At 56.2% G+C, this 21326-nt stretch overlaps 5 protein-coding genes across 10 annotated transcripts in view; 2 read left to right on the top strand and 3 right to left on the bottom strand.

The window, feature by feature from the left end:
• The window catches only part of VPS53 (VPS53 subunit of GARP complex), a 69815-nt gene extending 69452 nt beyond the window's left edge, over positions 1-363 (bottom strand). Inside the window, exon 1 of the mRNA XM_072881915.1 lies at positions 241-363. Coding sequence (XP_072738016.1) covers positions 241-324 — 84 coding nt within the window. The 5' untranslated portion in view covers positions 325-363. The remainder of the gene's footprint in view (positions 1-240) is intronic.
• Positions 364-450: 87 nt separating this feature from the next.
• TLCD3A (TLC domain containing 3A) lies at positions 451-7028 on the top strand. The gene is made up of 5 exons (XM_072882629.1): positions 451-777; positions 1419-1502; positions 3564-3777; positions 3973-4068; positions 4882-7028. The coding sequence occupies exons 1-5, from the start codon at positions 656-658 to the stop codon at positions 5149-5151; spliced, it is 786 nt and encodes a 261-aa protein (XP_072738730.1). The 5' UTR covers positions 451-655; the 3' UTR covers positions 5152-7028.
• Positions 7029-7346: 318 nt separating this feature from the next.
• On the bottom strand, positions 7347-10934 carry GEMIN4 (gem nuclear organelle associated protein 4). 3 transcript variants are annotated; one of them, XR_012045578.1, is made up of 3 exons: positions 10867-10934; positions 7491-10759; positions 7347-7363 (listed from the first exon to the last, which is right to left on the bottom strand). XR_012045578.1 is itself a non-coding variant. In XM_072882623.1 (2 exons), the coding sequence occupies exons 1-2, from the start codon at positions 10874-10876 to the stop codon at positions 7557-7559; spliced, it is 3213 nt and encodes a 1070-aa protein (XP_072738724.1). In that variant the 5' UTR covers positions 10877-10934; the 3' UTR covers positions 7446-7556. The 3 variants fall into 3 exon arrangements, 1 of the variants encoding a protein (XP_072738724.1); XR_012045577.1 differs by having other exon boundaries at positions 7349-7366; XM_072882623.1 differs by lacking the exon at positions 7347-7363 and having other exon boundaries at positions 7446-10759.
• Positions 10935-11082: 148 nt separating this feature from the next.
• GLOD4 (glyoxalase domain containing 4) lies at positions 11083-17455 on the bottom strand. 2 transcript variants are annotated; one of them, XM_072882627.1, is made up of 9 exons: positions 17305-17455; positions 16780-16829; positions 15262-15382; positions 14298-14442; positions 13954-14090; positions 13536-13622; positions 13155-13268; positions 12981-13067; positions 11083-12383 (listed from the first exon to the last, which is right to left on the bottom strand). In XM_072882627.1, the coding sequence occupies exons 1-9, from the start codon at positions 17392-17394 to the stop codon at positions 12318-12320; spliced, it is 897 nt and encodes a 298-aa protein (XP_072738728.1). In that variant the 5' UTR covers positions 17395-17455; the 3' UTR covers positions 11083-12317. The 2 variants fall into 2 exon arrangements, with proteins under 2 accessions (XP_072738728.1, XP_072738729.1); XM_072882628.1 differs by having other exon boundaries at positions 17359-17423.
• MRM3 (mitochondrial rRNA methyltransferase 3) lies at positions 16971-19723 on the top strand. Of its 3 annotated transcripts, none has more exons than XM_072882626.1 (4): positions 16971-17108; positions 18066-18310; positions 18713-18880; positions 19086-19723. In XM_072882626.1, the coding sequence occupies exons 3-4, from the start codon at positions 18742-18744 to the stop codon at positions 19646-19648; spliced, it is 702 nt and encodes a 233-aa protein (XP_072738727.1). In that variant the 5' UTR covers positions 16971-17108; positions 18066-18310; positions 18713-18741; the 3' UTR covers positions 19649-19723. The 3 variants fall into 3 exon arrangements, with proteins under 3 accessions (XP_072738727.1, XP_072738725.1, XP_072738726.1); XM_072882624.1 differs by lacking the exon at positions 16971-17108 and adding an exon at positions 17435-17724; XM_072882625.1 differs by lacking the exon at positions 16971-17108 and adding an exon at positions 17562-17688.
• Positions 19724-21326: the final 1603 nt, after the last annotated feature.

Raw genomic sequence — 21326 nt, 5'->3', positions numbered from 1 at the left:
CGCCCGGGCCGCATCCCCCCCCCCTCCGGCCCCCCCAAGCACGGCCAGCCCGGGGCCTGCCGGGGCCCAGCGGCGGAAGGCCCGGAGCTCGCTGGGGGACACCGCTGGCCCCGCGCCCGGCAGAGCCCCGCCCGGGGCCCTCACAGAGCGAGCACCGGGCCCCTCACCACAGGGGCCTGGCCCCGCCCCAGGGCCCAGCCGGCCCCCGCCCGACCCCCGCGGCAGGCCGCCCCGGCGCACCTGCTCGATGGCGGCCTGCACGGCGGGGGCCAGCTCCAGCGCCGCCTCCAGCCCGGCCGCCAGCTCCGGCTCGTCCTCCTCCATGGCGGCCCCGCCGCTTCCGGGCCGCGCGGCCCGCCGGGATGCGAGAGGACACACCCCCTCCGCCGCACCGGCCCGCGGGGCGGGGCTTGTCGGGGCGGGGTCTCACGGGGCGGGGTCTCCACCGGGCGGAGGCGGGGCCTGCCGCCCGGCGCTGCAGGGCGCGTCCCGGCGGCGGCGGGGCCGGTCCGAGCGGTGCCGAGCGGTGCCGAGCGGTGCCGAGCCGTGCCGGTCCGGTCCGAGCCGTGCCGAGCGGTGCCGAGCCGGACCCTCCCGCCGCCCGGCCTGCTATTGACGAGCGGCGGCGGGAGGCAGCGCGGCGGCGGTCGTCCCCATGTGGCGGACGCTGGCCCTCGCCTCCGCCTTCTTCCCGGGGCTCTTCGTCCTCTGCATCCGGTTGCTGCGCTGGGCCGCCCCGGGATGGAGCCTCAAGGACCGCATCCTCCTCAGCGGCAGGTACGGGCGGGATGGGCGGGAGGCGACCCGGACCGCGGTGGGACGCTACCGCCACCGGTACCCATCGCGGCGGGCCGGGACCGGGACCGGGAGCTGGAGCGATCCGGACGGGCCAAGAGCACCGAGCCCCGGGGTTGGCTGGGAGCCTGCACCCGGGGGGTGCCCCGACCCGCGGCGCTCCGGGGGCCGGACCCCCGGCGGTCCCGAGCCCAGACCCCGCCAGGGGAGCGGAGGCCGGCGGCGGGCGCAGCCCCCCAGGCGTGGGCAGCCCTGCCCGGCCCTGTCCGGGCTCCCCCCCGCTGTGGCAGGTACCCGATGGCGGAGCGGGGATGCTCCGGTGCAGCTCTGCCTCTGCCCGCGGGGAGCCGGGCAGGGTTACCGCTGATCCACGGGGGTGGAAGGGACGAGACCTGGAAACACCCCCCCGCCGTGCCCCCTGGCACAGCCACCCGGCCACGTCCCACGGCGCCCGGGCGCGGGGGCAGAGCTCCTCCTCGCCGTGACAAGGTTTTCGGGGTGCGCACGAAGTAGGCATCTAAGTGCTGATGGCTCTCCTGGTGCAACGTGCCGAGGCCACCCCTGCTCCTCGGCCCTTCTGGGGCGACCTTTGGGGTGACCCGTTTCCTCTCTCTCGGTGTCAGGTTGGTGTCAATGGTCCAAGCCACGATGGCAACGGCGTCAGGGATCACGGTTGTCCTTAACTGCAAGAACGTGGTGTACGACAGGTAATCCCGTCCGAGAGCCTTGCTGTCCCGCGGAGGCTGTGCCCGGCCAGCTCGCAGCTGGAGTATTTTATGCCAAAGGCTTGCACGTACAAAGGGGAGAGGAAACCAGTTTCATGTTCCTCTTTCCTCCGCTTCGGGTGAAGGGTTGGGCAATGCGCTGGCCGTACACCCCCCGAAAGGCACTGCCTTGTTCAGCGCGCTCAGCCCTGGGGCTGCTCTGCCAGCACGGAGGGTCTTCTCCTGAGGATGGGCTGTAACGCGGGCCCGTAGATGAGCAAAAAATAAAGACATCATCACTTCTAAAGGGGTAGGGAGTCCCCTTGCTGGAAGCTGAAATTCACGGTTACTAACAAGTCAAGCAGGCCTAGTGAGAACTGATTTTAGGGGTGCATCACCTTTTCCATGCCAAATGGATGCTGAAGGAGTCCAGAAATGAGAAACTCGGTACGAAGTTTGCTCTGAAGGAAAATCACATCGCCTTGTCTTCAATGCTCTGAGGTAAACTGCCCCAGGTGTGGCTCTCAGCAGGAGCGATAGCGCAATCTGGGTCAGAAGACTTAAAAACAGAGCTATTATCCAGAATAGCAGAGAAAATTGTAGGAGGGAAGAATATAATTACGCTGAGCTGGAATTTGACCGTCACACTGGGTTTTAGGGAGGGCTGCCCTCTCAGTTATTGCAAACTTGCCTTTAATACACAGATGTGAAATGTCCTACCTTGCTCTAGCGGTGAGATCTATCCAAATTGCTCAGTCCTGCTTAACCCAGGCAGTCTAATGAGTTACTTTTCGCTCTAAAATAAAATATCTGCTGTATAGATAGGTCAGATGATAAATCCCAGACCCACACAGACGGAAGGTGCTGCTGGCAGCCCTCCTTCTCCCGGAGCTGTGGGCTTGCCTGAGTGCTTTCAAGGCCAACAGCTCCATGCAAACATTTTGTGGTCAGAGACCTAGATTTTCTTTGAATACAGACCAGTGCTCAGCAGGGAAGGTCCTGGAGAATGACAGCAAGACAGAGAGCCAGGAAGCATCACAAAAGTTGCAGTAAAATTTGCCAATTTATTTACACAGGCAGACAATCATTATATTGCTGGCACTATAACTGCCCTCCAAAGCCCTGGGCAAGTTTTGCAAACATAATAGCTGGTCACTTCCCCTCCCTGCTTTACATCACTCACATCTTTCTATTTGAAATAGGAATGCATGCAACAAATTTTTTCTTGAGATGGCAGGAGAGCAAAAGCAGATTTATCTGGGCCCCAAGCTACATTTCTCTAAGCAGCAGTGTAGGGTGGGGTTTGTTTTTTTTTTTCTTTTATCAGTGTGATTTCACTCAGGACTTTTTAAGGTGCCCGGTCTCCCTGCAGAGCAGGGCTTGCTGCTGCCCAGATTGTGCAACCACGATTCCAACATGCTTTGGGAACAGGCAGCTGCCTGCAACTATTTCTCAACAGACAAACGTCTCATGGGGGTTTATTGCCTATATTAGATATTTTGCACTTCACTCTCCCAAGTCCAGGCCAGGCATCTCTAATTAACTCTGAGGTCTCCGGGTGCTTTCCAAACACTCCCTAGGTTAGGCAGCCAGCCGAAGCGGTGTGGCAGGCAGAAAGGACACAGTCTTGGAGCTTTTCTCCTACCAAACGTCAGCTCTGGATGTCCCAGGGCTTAGGGGAGAAGATTACCTGCTACAAAGGTGTCGGATTAGTGCTGGATCCGGAGCGGTGCTGTGCCCACCGCCTGCACGGCAAACATCCGGCTGTAGGGCTAATCAAGATCCTCCCGTTAGCGCGGTCTTTGTGCTTGGCTAGGCCGAGCTCGGTGCCTGGCACGGCCAAGCGCAAAGCGGGGGCAGCGCCGAGGAGACGTTCTCCATGTGTACCAGGTACCTTTTCTCTGCTGAGCCAAATCAAGTTAAATTTCGACACCTCTCAGCTTACCATCAGCTTCAAAATCCGCTGCTTCCATTTCAGACCTAAAGACTCTCTTCTACCTCTTAGAGCATCCCGAGGTGCTCAGAGCCATTGCGATGCCTCTGTGTGTGCTGCTCCTCCCCTAGGCACTGGCTGGCCGTAGAGTACATCTGGGTCCTCGTTCCCTACATGACCTACGACATTTACATCATGTACCTCTGCCACTGGCACAAGAGCCAGGACAGGGGAGTCGTGGAGAAGAAGCACTCGCTGGCCAGCGTGCGGAGCTTCCTCCTGCAGGAGCGGCTGATGGTGACCCACCACCTCTTCATCCTCATCGTGCTCACCCCCGTCACCCAGGTAAGGGCTGGGCACGGCCACTGTGAAACCCAGCCCGTGAGGAGCCCCACGTGGCTGCAAGGGCTTGCAATCGAGGCTGTGTCTGGCAAAGCATCTCTGCCGGCCAGGAGCCCGTGACCCCCTGGAGATGCTCGGTGTTGGCTCCCAGCCGCCTCTCCAGGAGGGCCCCGTGCTCACTGCTGGCTTCATTTGCAGCACTTCAGGGGAGAGTTGGGGGACTTCTTCGTGGGCTGCATCTTCATAGCAGAGCTGAGCACGCCTTTCGTATCGCTGGGCAAAATCCTCATACAGGTAGGTGACGAGGGCCAGGGCTCGGGTCTGGGAACCCCACAGCGGCTCGTACCCTTTCCCCGCCCCAGGCTGCCCTTCTCCATCAGCCGAAGCGGTGTGGCAGGCAGAAAGGACACAGTCTTGGAGCTCTTCTCCTACCAAACATCAGCTCTGGATGTCCCAGGGCTTAGGGGAGAAGATTACCCACTACAAAGGTGTCGGATTAGTGCTGGATCCGGAGCGGTGCTGTGCCCACCGCCTGCACGGCAAACATCCGGCTGTAGGGCTAATCAAGATCCTCCCGTTAGCGCGGTCTTTGTGCTTGGCTAGGCTGAGCTCGGTGCCTGGCACGGCCAAGTGCAAAGTGGGGCCAGCACTGAGGAGGTGTCCTCCATGCATACCAGGTACCTTTTCTTTGCTGAGCAGCAGCTGGGCTGGGGGTCTCGGAGGGGGGGCAGCCCCACGGCTGTAACCCCAAGCTCCCCCACAGTGCTGCCCTTCTCCCCGCCTCCTGTTAGGTTCCCATCCCTTTCCCCAGTAAGCAGCGTGCCCAGGGGCATCCCCAAACTGGGGGCTGTGCTGTGTCCTGGTGCTGCCCCCTCCTGTCTGTAGCTCCCCCCCCCCCACCCCGCGCTCCCTCCTGCTCTGCCCCCCACGCCTCCCCCTTCCTCCTCCATCCCTTCCCACCCTGCTTTCCTGCTCCCTCCAAAATGGTCCCCCCATCCACGCCTGCTGGGTGCTCAGTTCCATGCTCCCAGCACAGTTGGTGCCTGAGGAGCGATGGGGTGCTGCCCACCCAGTGCTCACCCCACGTTCGCCTTCTTCCTTCCCCAGCTCAAAATGCAGGACACGCTCCTGCACAAGGTGAACGGGATCCTCATCCTGGTGACCTTCTTCCTCTGCCGTATTCTCCTCTTCCCCTTCATGTACGTGGCCTACGGCAGGCAGGTGGGAATCCCCATTTATATGGTGCCTTTCCGCATCCCCCTGCACTGCAACATAGCCAACGCCTCCCTCATCGCCCCCCAGCTCTACTGGTTCAGGCTCATCTGCCGCAAAGCCGTACGACTCTACGGCAGCTCGCCCGCCGATAAAAGCAGATAACGGCCGGCAGCGGCAGCCCAGCGCGGGGGCTGGAAAAGGGTCAGCCCCCCCCGGCTCTTCCACCTCCAATGCCAGCGCTGCGGGGACCATCGCGGAAGCAGAGCGGCAGAAGCAGCGATACCACCGGGCTGTTTTAGCTGGAAGCAGCCTCGCCGTCTCCACCGCTGTGCCAGGCAGTGCCAGCCTGGGCTAGGAAGGCTTTCTTCCCACATCGCTCCGGTGCCTTGTGTCCTCCCACCCGTGGGAGCCAGCGCAGGAGCCAGCGAGGAGGACGCCTGCCCATAAGCACAACATTCCTTCTGGGATTCAACGCTGCGGCACCAAACTAATGGTTAGACAAGAGGGGTTTGTTACAAACACCCCCCCCACCCCCCCCGCATCTTCTGGGGCTGACACCAGACACCGGCACTGAGCTTGGCAAGGCACGAAGGAGCCTGCAGCCCGGAGGCAGCAGCGGAGGTGATGCTGGAGCGTGCCCAGCCCCGCGCAGCAGCCCTGGGGACTGGGGCAGCCACGTGCCGGACCTGCCGCAGCCTCGACTCGCTCCTCTGGCTCTGGTTTACAGCCTCCAGCTGAGAGCAGAGCCAGGCCCCAGGGCTGCGGCACGGTTCTGTTTCCGACCTTTACCGACTTCACCTCTACGCCACCGTTCAGCGTCTTACCTCCCACTGCAGCTGGGCTCAAACTCATTTAAGACTCCACTTAACCCAAAGGTGCTTTTCCCTACAACTGTCTGGTGTCTGTGTCTGACAGTCCCAGGGGAGGGTGGCTCCGGTGTCCCCATCAGGCTGGGGGGGGAGAGAAGCTCATGCCAGGATAGAGGAACTGTCTCAGAGCAATGCTGGCAGGGCAAAGCACCCATGGCTGAAGGGCAGGATGGGGACAGGAGACTGCTAAGTCCCTGTCTCTGGGCAAATATGCGGAGGCCTTTGTTGGCAGGGGATGCAACTTTCAACCCCCTCCCCTAACTGCAGTCGCTTTTATCTTCCCTGCATCCCTGCAGTGAGTATCTGAAAGCCTGACTGGCCCACCCTGCCCTGCTCTCTCTCCAGCTGACACCAGCAGCCCCAGCAGCACCCCGTGGGTACCGGTACAGCCTGAGCTCCGCTCATCCTGTCCGTCCCTCCTGCCCCATCCCACTCCCCTGCGAGGCGAGGTCTGCCAGGGGCTGGCAGGGAGGGAACTGGGTCAGCGCCGGAGGAACCAGCAACCCCAGAGCAGGGCGCTGAGCTGTGTCCTTCACCAGTTCAGCCCATTTCCACCTTCAGTCACGGCAAAATGGGTACAGGCTTCCCAGCCCAACCCTGCACCATGGGGTTCACGAGCCTTGCGGGTGTGTGCAAGTCAGACGGCAGCGGTTCAGTTCCTTCCCTGCGGCCAGCGCAAGCCAGGGCAGCCACCTCCTCCCTGCAGCTTGCCTGGGGGTCCCCTGCTCCAGGGCAGGTACTGCACCAGTGTGGCCCCAGCAGGCCCCCTGCAGCCACCTGTGCCCGGAGACCTGTGGCCATGCTGTGGCTTTCATTCTGTCTAAAAACAACACCTGAGCTCTGGGAGAACCTGGTTCTTTTCGGTGTCTTGTCCCAGCCATGGCTGTATTCTGGAAAGAGTCAAATAAAGGGCCTCTTCCAACGTGCAGTCGGCGATTGCAGAAACACTACTGTTACATTAACGATTGAGACCAGCTGCTGTTATAAACTGCTTGCAACCTGTTACAGATGTTTGTATCTCGCTGTTTTCATTGCAAATAATGTGCCTTACGTAAGGACAAAAAGAAAAAAAAAAAAGCCAATGAGGCATCTCAGTTTGCACTAACACTGCCCTATTTACTATCAGGAGACCAATAAAGATTTCATTTCCGAGTCACACCACTGGATGTCTCTCCCACGTGCCGTTCATTTCTGGGTGGGGGTGTTAACGCACAGGGTTACCACTGCACCCACACCTCCGGGCAGGAGCAACGCACACGTATTTCCAAATGTTCCTGCCTGCCCTGAACTCACCTGACTCGCTTCCTGGCCTCCGGCAGCATGGGGCGAACCCGGCAATCCGCCCAGGACTAGGAGAGGGCTGGCGGCAGGGGAGCCGGAGGGAAACGATTTCCCTGATGCCGGAGGCTGCCGGGCTCTCTGTATAAATCCAGACTGCCAGCAGGCAAGGCTGGAGCCACAGGACCGGCAGCTTGGCTCAGGAACAACTGTGTCCACAGCTATTCCTGCTGGAAAATTAGAGTGTGGCTGTTCCTACCCATCTTTACTGCTTAGACAGGTTGGAAGAAAACACAGCAGGGGGGGGAATAAGTTCAAAAGAGGAAAATAGATAGGGTTTATTACAGATCTTACAACTTTCCACGTAAGCGGTCCCCTGAGGCAGGGTCGGTGCTCTCCTCTGTCACCCTCTCCAGCTTCTCAAGCCGGCTCCCCGCCCGAGCGGGCTCCCAGCTTGCTGAGCTTCTGCAGGAGGGTGCCGCGCAGCGCCCTGTCACTGACGTTGTCCGTGATGGACTCCAGGAAGTGCCTCTCGTTGGCTCTCCGCAGCGCATTGCTGGGGGACGTATCGGCATTGCTGAACGTCTCGTACTGTGAGAGGATCTCCAACGCCACCACCACCAGCGGCTCGCCGCACTCCTTGTCCGGCAGCATGGCAGCGACGTGCAGCAGGTGGCAGAACATCTGGATGCAGATGAAGGACACCTCCTGCATGGAGGTCCTGTCCTCGGCGGGGTGCGAGGGTGGCCCTGCGGCACTCTTGACGGAGCCCAGCAGGTCCGTCAGGCTGCCGCAGTACAGCTGGACCACGTGGAGCCAAGCCTCTGCCGGCAGCCAAGTGGAACAGCTGGAGCTGCAGAGGAGCTGGAAGCCTCGCAGGAAGAGCACAGAGAACTGGAGGTAGCAGGCAAACGGCCGGAGGTTGAGCAGGGGCATGTACTGCACGTACTCCAGCGTGTACGGCACGTGCAAGACTTGCCTCTGCAGCAGGTTTTCGACCACATGCATGAGCCTCTTCCATTCGCTATGGCTGCACCAAGGGAGGACCTGAATGAGGGCCACCAGGAACCCTTTGCTGAAAAGATTCACTTCTTCAGGGTTGTCCACATTGACCGTGAGGAGCGTCAGCATTGTCTCCCTGAGCGCTGTGGACACGCAGCAGCACTCCATCCACGCCAGGAGCCCGCTGCCTGGTCCATAAGCTGGCAAAGGCTGGGACGTCCACTCGTCCTCAGGAAGCGTGCAGATCTCAAACAGCGTTGCCGGGACCTCGTTCTTGAAGTGGTCTCCATAAAGCTTCTTCAGCCGGAGACCTATGGTCCAGTCCAGCGATGCCACCCTCCTGTGAAGCCAAGCCAGCGACTGGACCCACAGCTCAGGGGAGGAGGCGGCTTCTGGTCTTACCACCTCGCAGAGCTGGCAGAGGATGTTCAGTACCAGGTCTTTGGTCTCCAGCGAAGGGAAGAGCTGGTCCCTAGGCTGATGCCAGTACTTTGTGTAACCGTCTAGAAGCTTGCAGAGGCTGAGGAGGAGCGGGAACGGGTGACAGGACTTGATCCAGTGCTCTTCTGAACAGGACTGTATCTCCAAAGCCTTACTGAGGATCTGCAGGCTCAGTTCAATTTGAGCAGAGTCTGACTTCAAATAGGGAACGACAAAGGCTTTGGTTACCTCTGCAGGTGCAACAAGTGGGGCAGCTGAGCTTGGCTGCATGAGAAAGGCCAGGAACTCAAGGAACTGCTCCTCTTCCCTTGCAGTAGAAAGCCTCCCCCACACTGCCTCCTCCAGACACTTCACCACCAGGCTGCGTGGCCTGCCTGGATCATCGCGGGTCTCCAGGAAGCTCAGCGCTGGGAAGGAGCAGAGGATTTGTGCGAGGAACTGGTGTGCTCCTAGGTTGACTACAGCAAGATTACAGACCTGCTTCACTGTGGCCTCGGGGTACAGCAGCATAAGCCTGGCCACAGAAGCCACAGCCCTGGTCAGGCCTTCATCAGACACACTCTTCGTGATCTGGTTGAAAGTCACATTCAGATCCTCCTGGAAGCCCTCCATGACAACCTGCAAGTTCAGGGACAGACCTGGTCCACCCCAGGACGCCAGGACGCCTGAGATCACTTTGTTTTTGTCGGTTAACAAAAGCTCAGTGTAACACTCCACGATGGCTTTGGTCGCTTGTATCTGCAGCCCTTGGGCCTCCTTGTCTTGGCGGAGCATAGTGAAGTTCACCAGCGTCTCCAGCAATTTCAGAACTAGCTCTGGTTTCTGGAAGAGAGCTTTGTTTTTCACAAGGCAGTCAACCCAGTCCTTCGAAAAGGTCCAGGTCTTTTCAGATGCAAAAACGGAGCACATCTCCACATGCCGGTACAGCTTTTGCTCAATGATTGTCATGGCAACTGAAGACACAAGGCTAGTGTCCAAATCCTTGCTCTTCAGGCTAGCACCGATCTCCTTGAGAAAGTCCTCGGTGATCTGTGTCAGCTCTAACACTACACGTGTCTCATCCTCACCGAGGTCTCCAGTATCTGAGAAGCAAACCAGGTTCTTCCCAAAGGTGGTAAGAGTGTCCAGGAGCCGGTAACTCTCATAGCAGAGCTCCTCAGAGCTGTTCAGGGTGCCCTGCAGCTCCTCTCCCCAGGCACGCAACAAGCTGCAGAGAAAGTCCAAGCCAACAAAGAGCTCCTCACGAGAGAGCTTGGCCATGGACAAGAGGTTCATGCTTCTCTCTGCTTCCTTTACCTTCTCGTCCAGCCCCCTGTGGTGGAACTGGCTTTCGGTGTCGCTGGTCCAGAGGCTGACCACAGAGCTGACCTTGCCCAGGTACTCTGCGACAGGGAGAGGGCTGCTCTCTGCCTCCAGCTCGGTGAACACGGTCAGCAGCTCCACCAGGTTGGCTAAGGCATAGCACCTCATGCGGGGCAGGGCAATGCTCCTGTAGGTTTGCTTTAACCCCTCTATCAGGGCCATGAGCAGGCTGTTGGCAGCAGGGGGGTCATTTGGAGAGCCAGGGTCACCCTTGAACCTCTTTGGGGGCTGGAGACCATCATCCAGAGAGGACTCACACCCATGCTGACGTATGAGAGTGCTGAACGCAGAGATTGTTGAGTCTTCCTGTCGATCCTTGTGTTTCATCACCTCCCACCACACGTCCAAGAAGAACCTGATGTCTGACAGAGACGTCTCATCGGTGATGTACTCCACCAAGCGCTCCAGCTCGCTCCGGAGCACATCTTGGGGCAGCGCCAGCAGCAGCTGCACGAAGAGCCGGGGCGCACCGAGGGCCTTAACCAGCTCGAAGAGGACGGTGTGGTTAACGTCGGGGATCATCCTCCCCACGGAGAAGAAACCGTCCTCCTTCCATCCCTGGTCCAGCGAGGCGGCCGGCGGGCCCGGCAGCAGGACTTTAGCCCAGACGATGGCCACAGCCTCTTTCTTCCAGAGGCTGTGCTGCAGCGGCGAAGGGCAGCGGGCCCCGATCTCCCCCAGGGCGTCGGTGATGGGGGGTCCCACGCGTGGCCAGTCAGCTTTGCGCAGCTCCCGCAGCGGCCGCGGCTGGGTCAGCCGGGCGGCCAGCAGGAACCCGCCGTGCAGGATGGCCGTCTCCTCGCACACGCCCCAGGGCCCTGCGCGGAGACACCGTTACCTCGGCCCGGCCCCGGCCCCGCTCCCCCCGCCCCGGCCCCGGCCCCGGCCCCGGCCCCGGCCCCGCTCCCCCCGGCCCCGCACCCACCGGGCTCCATGGCGGCGGCGCGCTCTGCCGTCAGCGCGCGCTGCCCCGCTCCGCCCACAGCGCCCCCTGGCGGCCCGGCGGTGGCGCCGCCCGCCCCTCCCTCCGCGCCCTTCCCGCGATTAATTTGCGTGGATGAAAATCGAGAACTCAGTTAAAAGGGAGAGGAACTTCGGTGCAGGGCCATGCCGGGCAGGTGGAAGAAACGCACTCAAACCGTCCTCCCGCATCGTTTTTATTCGTTTAAGGGCGACGCTGGCAAGCGGCAGCGCCGGTTTCAGGGGTGCAGCTTACGCGTGACGTTTTAAACTTGATCGATACGCGACTGGAAATCATCACTGAACTTGAATCAAAAAGCTCAAGCAACAAAAACACAGTGAGGAATTTTTCCTGTTTGAACTCAGAACATTCACAACAAGCGCTGACGTGCCGCAGCGACTGCCAATGCCGCTGATGTTGCCTGCTTTTCTCTGTGAAACTTATTTAAGGTTTTCATCAAGAAAGATTAAAAACCAGGCAGTGTGCCCGATGCGGACAATGCTGGTAATTACTCCCTGTATTCCCAGCCCTTATTCCACTAGCAAAAGCAGAGTGACTTCATTCCAACAGAATAAACCCTGAACTGTTACTTCCAAGGGCAATTTCTCATCAAAAGCTAATTGCAAAACCATGATATACTTATTTCGAGTTGCCTCCTGGCACCTCAGCAGACAGCGCAGTGCCGCTACACACCCTGAAGCACAGCCCCAGCTCCCACCTGGAATGTGGGAGGCTCCTTGGTAAGAGGTGGAAACCACCACATCGATAACGTGACCCCAGCAAGAAACGCAGCACAGGCTTCTCAAACGAACGTTTCGCGTTGAAGGCTGGGGAAACATCTTGGAATGAAAATAGGGTTTGTTCCAGACTAGAATAGTCATGTGCTTTAGCAAGATAATTTCTCTGTTCCCAATAAACAGGCATGCACTATGATCGCTGAGCTGCTCAGGTGCTCCCTACACAGCCCTTCCCTTCAGCCCGACACTTTGCCACGGAAGCGGGGTACCTGTGATACTCACAGCCACAGCTACCTCTCCTCTAAGCTGCAAACCCAGGACAGCTAAAGCCAATTAGTTAGAGAACTGGATATTCTAATGAATCTAGCAACTTCTTTTTCAAGTATAACAACAACAGAGAGATGAGTTTTTCCTCTTAACTGATGGCCCCTGTTTTTGAAGCCACATGCTCAATCTGCTCCTTACTGCGCCACCTAATTTTTTTGAAGGAGAACATGCTATTAGCTAGAAAGGAGAGAGCAGCAGTAAGAGACACAAGCTTAAATCAAAGAAACCAACCAGCATGGGACACTACTGTGCCCTCTTACTGGAAGGGGTAATGCAACACATTACGTAGGATTGACATTTCGCTCAGGTGAAAACCAAGGCACGAACAAGCAGCCCAGTCCTCTTCTCTAGCTAAGCAGAAGCCTTCTTCATTTTTTGCGCAGCAAACCATTTGTCGCTGTTGTCCGCCGCCATGGCCTGCACAAAGAAAAGTGTTGACATGTTCAGAAGAGCAGCCGAGTCACCAGACGCCCAGCTGCTCACACTCACCAGCCTCTCCTACAAATCTGGATTGATCACAAGGACACTTTCTAATTTGGAGGAAAGCTATTCTGATGAATAAATTATTTTTTTTACATACTAGTAATGAGAACAGACGCTGAAAACCAACGTTCTCTGCTGCAGCAAATAAATAGATGATATGGTAATATGAGAGCAAACAGGAGAGTTTAAACACAGCCTTCCCACATAGCTCATGCTCCATACCAGAGCCCCTCTGCCTCAGGAGGATGTCCAGCTGCGCTGACATTACTGCAGCTCAAAAATCATTTTCTGTAGTAACTTACACCAAAGCGGTGTTGGACGTGCCCAACAAGACACAGCACCACCCAGCTGCCCCGAGCGCGAGGCTGGAAAACTCTAGCCAGAACACTAAGTGAACTTTAAAAACTGATTTGCCTTCCTTAGCAAGGCTGTGCAATTTGCTTCTCAGAAAAACTCCACATGGAACGACAATTACATTCTACAGGTATCTATAATCAGGAAGAAAACAAATGTGCAGACAGCATTACTTACATCATCTAACAACTTATCACCGTTAGGGTCCACCTTGGACAGATCTCTAAATGCTTCATCTCCCACAAAACAGATTTCGTGGCCATCCTAAACCAAGTTTAAGAGCAGGTAAGTTAGATAAATGGCAGAGGGAAATTTAAATTGAATTTAATCGCTATTTTCAATATAACTCACAGGATCAGCCAAAATAATCACTTGCACTGTGGCTTTGCCAGGTGTGTCCAAGCTAACCAGAGGTGTTAAAATTTTCTGATTCTCCTTTTTCATCAGTGCTTCAATGTTTGTCAACTTAAACAGAAAACAAACAAAAATCAACCCTCGTCACATGAAGATCAGATGCATTCAGGTTGTTCTCATTTACAGTTCCCCATTACCCACAACTCCATTACGTTCTCACTGCAAGAAATACAAACAAAGTATCTGCTCAGTATTATTTTGTTCACATCTAATACTGGAAATTAATCTAGTACTAGAGATACTTTGCTAATACTAGAAATTAACCTCCCACTAGTCAGCTCTGGGTAATGGAAGGGGTAAGGGAAACGTGATCGTTACCTCTTCCTTTGCACAGGAGAAGGCAATCCGCCCAAACGCTGTCCCGTGATCCACCGCTCCTCCAACAGTCTTCAACTCCAACTTACACTGAAAGAGGAAAAAAGAAAGCCTGACTTGCAAGGATGCTGTTCTCAGTGCTACATTCGCTCCAGCTTTTCACTGATGCGGACAATTTCAAAATTGCCCATATACATATTTCCCAACAAGCCAGAATTACCAGAACAAACCACAGCTTTTTTTTAAAAAAAAATACAGTTAAGCGTACGCAAGCTTTAATTTAAATGCACATAATTAAGTGCACAGTTGCTTTAATTAAGAGCTTTTTTCCCTTTAAGATTTTGTTCTCAAGAAATGAGAGGTTTCTATGATGAGACGCAACTCTTAAAGATCAGAACTGTAAAGTTTTCTAAGGACTAACCTGGTTATCCGCATAGCCTAGCAAAGCCCTTTGTTTTTCCTCATCCTTCTCATATATTTTCATCCCGAGCAAATCGGACCAGTAGTTAACAGACTTCTGCAGGTCGGAGACACCCAAGGTTACCTTTAGCACAGGATCTATAAGATTGCAATAATTTGAAATTAGTTACAAATATATTGTAGTTTTAAACTCACTTGCACATTCTTGAGAAGGAAGGTAACAAAGAAATAACAAAAACATGCCCTGTTTCATAAAATGCCATTGAGGCAAATGCACAGCCCGTTCTAATATCCCACTTGTAAATCTGTTTTGAACACCAGTAAGAGCGAGTGTGTAAGCTTCACCTTGCTTGAGCTGTTCCTTGTCTTCCAAGTAGAACTTGTAGCCCCCTGGGGCTTCAGCTTCAAAAATACCAGCTGTGACTTCTTTAAGGGGCCACCCCATCTTCTTAGCATTGCTCACAGCCTGGCTGGACACAAGTGTTATGCCCTAGTGCAAACAGAACAGACACACACGAAACTCACAGGGTGGATGGTGTGTAAGTCCTGCCTTTCAAGAGTCTCCCTCTACAAGTGACCAGAAACAAACGAGATTACTTTTTATAACATATGGACTGTACAATCTCCTAAGAACCACGTATCTTGCTCCTATAAAATAAGCTCAGTCTTACTGCACATCCCACATATATTTGGAATGCATTCATCTACCTTTCTTTCACACCAAAAGAAAATGAAAAGCAAAAGGAATTTAAAACTCTGATTCAACGCATGGTACAGAAAAGGAAAACTGCATTCCTAACTGTTCTACCAGGTTAGGTAGACATCCGTGGCTCCCAAGTGGCTGTTCCCTGACACCCCGCAAACTGGGGGAAGAATATTAGCTCAGGGGAAACAATGAGCAAACACGTTACATGTATTCATGGAAGAAACATGAAAACTTCAATGGCTGTCAGCTAGTAAATAGCAAAGAAATAAGTAATAATAAATGAGTGTTTTCCTACAGCAAGATGTTTCTTAGCTAATCATTCCACGTTAGATCTGCCAGTAAATACCAGCTGTCCTACACACACAGAGCAACTGAGTTGGAAGGTGCTCAAGGAAGCATTTCCCGGATCCTAAGTGAGCACAGAGTTGCTCTAGTTTCTGCTCTTCCGACTTGGAGACAACTACAAAAGCAAGAATAAAAAGTGTTTAAGGAACCAAACAGCATAAAAAAGCAACTGGTACAACCTATATGCTGAACAAACTCCTAATCATAAAAATAGCTTATTTTAAGAAGAAAGATTTTGCTGCTAAGCGTGGTACTTACCAGAAAGTCATTGCCCAGGCGATATTCTCCAATACCATAATTGTAAGTCAATTCTGCAACAAAGTGATTGTCTTCTGGCCCATAGCCCACCATCGTTTTGCTCCATTTTCCATCATAAGGGCTGGAATATCCATATTTAATTGTCATGAGTATTAGAAATAAACACCAAGAACTGCAAGTATTAGTGTTTCAAGGAAGAATTGCATTTCTAGAGTAAACAAATGACACAGGTAATCCAGTAACCTCCCACCAAGCAGGAGTTGATACCTGTGAAGAATCCTCATTGCAGCTCAGCACAGGCAGCAGACAGGCATCCCCCAAGTCAATAGCTTTGACCTTGGGCTGTCATTCATGACCACGGGACAAAAGCAATTCTACCGCCTTCTTAACAGCTCCCATTTTAAGAGCACAAGTTGCTCATTAGCTGGAATATGGGCGCTTCCTTATTGCGAAGTAGGAAAGGTAAGCAGCCAGGCACCAGATTGTAAGATTTCTTTCATTCGTGAAGACAGACAAAAGCCTTTGGGGCTACCGGGAGGGATTTTTAACTCAAGACCCTAGATAGCCCCGTGTCTGTAAAAAACCCACGTAATTGAATGTAATTCCAGGGAAGTTTAGCACTAATTTTATAAAGCTCAGTATCAGTCTATAGATGCAATACAGCAATACTTGTGTTTCAATGTAAACATCATACCTACACAAAAAGGGGAACTGTTGATTCCAAGGGAAGTACTTAAAAAAAACAACCAAACAAATCAACCCCACCCCTATTTCATAGAATCATAAAGGTTGGAAGAGACCTCTAGGATCATCTAGTCCAACCGTCAACCCAACACCTCCATGCCTACTAAACCATGTCCCAAAGTGCCACATCTACAGGTTTTTTAACTCCTCCAGGGATGGTGACTCCACCACCTCTCTGGGCAGCCTGTTCCAATGCTTGACCACCCTTTCAGTAAAGACATTTTTCCTAATATCCAATCTAAACCTCTCCTGACGCAACTTGAGGCCATTTCCTCTTGTCCTATTGCTACTTACTTGAGAGAAGAGACCAACACCCACCTCGCTACACCCTCCTTTCAGGCAGTTGTAGAGAGCGATGAGGTCTCCCCTCAGCCTCCTTTTCTCCAGGCTGAACAACCCCAGGTCCCTCAGCCGCTCCCCATCAGCCTTGTGCTCCAGACCCTTCCCCAGCTCCGTTGCCCTTCTCTGGACACGCTCCAGCACCTCAATGTCCTTGTAGTGAGGGGCCCAAAACTGAACACAGTATTCGAGGTGCGGCCTCACCAGTGCCGAGTACAGGGGAAAATCACTTCCCTAGTCCTGCTGGCCACACTAGTCCTGACACAAGCCAGGATGCTGTGGGGATATTTTACCTATCAACAAAGGTAGGTATTACCTACCTAACAACAGGATGCTGTTGTTATATTTTACCTATAAAATAACAATAGACGGCTGGCCATGACTGGCAGGTGACAGGAGAAGGGAAGGGCCGGGGAGGGGGCGCAGGGCACTCACCCGTTGCAGCTGGCTTTGCAGCCCTCCTCGAACTCCTCGTGCCTCAACACCTTAGAAGCAGGCGGGAAAGAGCTCAGCACAGGGCAAACGCGCTCCCCTTCCGCTCGGCGCTCCCCGCCAGGCTTCACGCAGCGCCGCCGCTGCCGGGGCAGAGGCCGAGGGCCGGAGGCGGCGGCGGGGCCCCGCACCCCTCACGGCTGCCGGGGGCCGCGCCCGTCGGGGCGGGGGAGCGGCCCGACGGGCACGGAGGGCGGAGAAGCCCCTGTCCTCCCGCCGGGCTGAGCTGAGCTGGGCCGGGCCGGGGGAGCCCCGGGGCCTCCGCGGCTGAGGTGGGCGACAACAGCCCTGCCCTGCCCTGCCCTGCCCTGCCCCCCATCCCATCCCATCCCATCCCATCCCATCCCCACTACCCCATCCCATCCCATCCCATCCCATCCCCTCCCCTCCCCACTATCCTATCCCATCCCATCCCATCCCATCCCATCCCATCCGTTCCCCTTCCCCTTCCCCTTCCCCTTCCCTCACGCTCATGCCCAGCAGCTCGCGGTAGAAGCGCGCGGTCCGGCCGCGGTCGCCCACTTTGAAGACGAAGTGCAGCGCGCGCGGAGCCCCCATAGCGGAGCGATGACGTCACGCGGCGCGCCCGTCGCTGCGGCGGTGACGGCAGAAGATGGCGGCGCTAGGGAGAGCGGCGCCGGGGCTGGGCCGCTCGCTGCTGCGGCCCGGCGGGCCGGGCCAGGCGGCGGCGGCGGGGCGGCGCGGGGTGCGGGCGCTGCGGCGGAGCCCCGTGCGGGTGCTGCCGCCGCAGAAGGAGCGGGGCGCGGCGGCCGAGGCGCAGCAGAGCCCCCGGGAGCCCCCCCCGCCCCCGCCGCCAGCGGTGGAGCGGAGCTCGGCCGGGCCGGGGCTGTGGTACGAGAAGGCGGCGCCCGGTGACCGGAGGCTGGGGTGAGGCGCGGCCCGCGGGCGTCACCGCTGCGGGAGGGAGCTGGGCCCCAGCGCCGCCGCGGGGCGGGCGGGCCCGGCCGCGCTCGGGACGCGCTTTGGGGCTGCCCCGCTCCGAGCCCCCTGTGGAACCGCCCCTGAGCTGCCCGGTGTCGCAGCCGCAGAATTCGAGGCAAATTCCGCCACCTGGGGGGTTCTGGGTAGAGACTGATACCGCAATGCCCGTTACAGCCGGTCTAAAGATACCTGGGGGGCTTCTGAGCGAAGTTCTCGGTGGCTGGCAAATGTCAGACCGAAGGTGGTGTTAGCGTCACAGCCGATTTCTCTGATTAACTTCTCCGCAGAAAAGTGGTGACTATCGCCAAGTCGAAGAAGTTTCGGGATCATCACAGGAAGGTGCTGCTGGAGGGTCACAGGCTGATCAAGGACGCGCTGGAGGCGGGAGCTGTGCTGCAGACTCTCTTCTTCAGCACTGTGGGGCACCTGAAGGAGCTGCCCGAGGCAGAGCTAAAACGAGCCAACTTAGTTAAGGTGAAATTTGAAGACATTAAGAGCTGGTCTGACCTCGTAACTCCTCAGGGGCTTATAGGTAAGTTGCCTTAGAAACAGTCACAACACTGCTCAAAGTTATTTCACACTTAGTAAGCGGATAATGACTCTCTCTTCATAACCTTCCCCTAGACATTCTGGCAGTGTGTCAAGAGTGGCATAATTTGAGAGAATTCCCTTTTATTTGGCCTGCTGTGGTAACTGTGAAAGTGGCTCCTAGAGTACACTGAAGCTGATAATGCTCATTTTTAATAGCACGTCGCTCCAGCTCTGCTGGGAAATAGTTCTTGTCAAGTGACAAACTCTTAAACTTCTCTTAAGCAGTGCTTTTCCTAATGCTTTCTCCAGCACCTCTTCAGTGAAATTTGGGCCAACTAAATGAAGGCTAGTGCTCTCCTTTGGGTGTGTTAGTCAGAAGCCTGTCAGCACTTTGTTTCCTCAGGGATCTTTTCGAAGCCTGACCACGCCAAGATGTCTTACCCTGCCGCTCAGCTAACCAGCTCCTTGCCACTGCTCCTCATCTGCGACAATATCCGAGATCCAGGAAACCTGGGGACTATTCTGAGATCTGCAGCAGGAGCAGGCTGTGAGAAAGTGCTGCTCACCAAAGGTAAGAGCAGCATCCCTGGGGAAAAAGGTTTAGTTTGAGTAATTTGGGGGTAAGGCAGGGAACAAGAGGTGCTTGAAGATATTGTTCCCAAGAGTTTGTAAGCAGTGCCTGGCCCAGACGTGATTTACTGCGGCAAGCAGTGTCTGCCGAATCTGTCTTTGGGGGAGCTGCTGCAGTGTCGCCGTTTTTCTCCCTTCCATCTCAGGCTGTGTGGATCCGTGGGAGCCAAAGGTGCTCCGTGCAGGCATGGGAGCTCACTTCCGTCTGCCCATCATCGCCAACCTGGACTGGGAATCTGTTCCCAGCAACCTTCCTGCCGGTGTCCAGGTCTGCGTGGCCGACAACAAAGACCCAGACGCTCAGGCTGAGACCGCATCCGTGCCGAGGGGAGCCGCCGGGGCTGGCTCTGCTCCTGGCAACCCGAAAGCTCCTGTGAAATCCAAACCCAAGGCTGCTCCTGAGCACAAGGATGAGGAGGGAGTGGCGGGTGTCTGCGTCCCAGAGCTGGCCGCACAGTATTACTATGAGAACTGGGCACAGACTCCAGTGGCAGTGGTGGTCGGCGGAGAGACCCACGGTCTCAGTCCAGATGCGCTTCACCTCGCAGCCAGCACCGGGGGGAAGAGACTGGTCATTCCTGTGGTGCCAGGCGTGGACAGCTTGAACTCTGCTATCGCTGCTGGCATTGTGCTGTTTGAGGGGAAGAGACAGTTGCTGCGGAGGCACAAGCAGGAAGACGAAAGGCAGAAGTTCCCTGTAGTGGGCTAAACTGCTGTGGTTTGGGTGCTGAAGAAGCACCTCTTCCCTCTGGCATGCTGTAGAGTTAATAAAATTACAGCTCAGGCTGTTTGGTTTGCAGTAAATGGGTATTAAACAGCTCTGGCAGTGTTGGAGCTGTGCCTGGATGAGTGCATGACTCCCAGGTGAGCCCACGGGCGCTCCGGCCGCACGGTGATGCTAGTGAGAAGGGAAAGGCTGGTGGCTGCCCTTGCCTCACGGGTAGCCAGCTCCCTGCTGCCCAGCTTTTCTCACTCCCTCCTGTTGGCAGCCCTGGGCAGGGCCCCTCCGGGCCCACCCGGCAGATCTGGGGGGGGGGCCTTGGATCCCTTCCTGCGGGGTCAGGGTGCAGCTGCCACAGCAGCATTTGTGCCAGCCTGGCGAGGATGCTGCTAACAATGTATGTCCTTCCTCTCGCAGCCCCAGGCCGTGCTGCCTGGCTGCTGCTAGTGGTTTTGGGGTCAGAAAGGCCAAATAGCGGCCACCTGAATGGGTCCTGCCTGCGCTTACCCAAACCCTGTGCTCTAACAAGCGATGAGAGCAGCACACCAACCCTGCCATGGGTGTCTTGCTGCACGCCAGGCTGGCCTGGGGGCCGGCTGTAGGGTGGGTGTCTTAGCTCCAGCACTCACAACCGTGCCGCTGCCGGGAGGTGGCGGTGTCTGTCCCCACGCAGCCGCTCCGGCGGCAGCTGGGCCTTGGCGTGGATTAATTATGAATGAGGGAAGGGAAGGGTGGGAAAGGAGCTGTGGGCACTGCCGCTCGCTGTGGCCATCCCTCGGAGGGGAACAGGCGCTGGGCCCCAAGGAAGGAGACCCTGGGGCCTCTCGACGCCTCCCCAAGGGTAACAAGCCGGCTCGCAGCAACTTCCATGGATCCCAAATGTGCCACACAGCCCTGGTCACACTGGAGGTTCCCACCCAGGCTGCACAATGCTCTCTGCGTTGCTGGCAGCTGCGGGTTGATGGACGGCTCCTGCGACAGCGCTGGCTGCCACCCGGCTTGCTGTGCATTTAAAGATGCCTCCTCTACTCTGGCTGCGAGCCGCACAACCAGCCCATGCTCTGCTGGCTCTGGTTTCCCGTTACCACACTGAAATAATTTATATTGTCTGCTCGAGAAATACCCAGAGACACAGATCCGGCCTCTTCTGTGCCCCAGCCCTCCTATCCGAGTGGCGTGCACTCGGGCTGGGTGTGCAGCGTGCTGTCAGACAGTGGTGTCACCTCGGGCCTGAAACTGCTCCAGCCGAGCAATTCCATCTCCAGAGCCCAGTTCCATCCCCAGTCTCATCAAATTGACCCCAAATGACTCAATTCTCAGGCAGAAAATTGCTGATTTGCTCCAGTTCCTACCAAGCAGCTACCAGAGCAGCTGTGGCAGTGCTGAGCTCACTGCCTCGCTAGGAGCCCGAACCACAACATCCGGAGGGGAATACAGGTTCTCCCTCTCTAAAAAAAAAAAAAACAAAACCAAAAACCAGCCACTGCTGCAAGACCAAATGCTACAGACCCTGCGGTCTTTCACACCACAAACCCATCGCGATTTCCCCCAAACCAGTAGGCACCCGCTGAGCACAGGCAGCATGCGTGCTGGGTAGCAGTGGGGGCTGGAGGCAACACAGCTGCTCAGCCGCTTCCACACAGCTTGAGCCCAGCCAGGCACAGCT

This window comes from Ciconia boyciana, chromosome 17 (assembly GCF_034638445.1).
Source record: "Ciconia boyciana chromosome 17, ASM3463844v1, whole genome shotgun sequence".
NCBI lineage: Eukaryota > Metazoa > Chordata > Aves > Ciconiiformes > Ciconiidae > Ciconia > Ciconia boyciana.
This window is presented reverse-complemented; position numbering and strand designations above follow the sequence as displayed.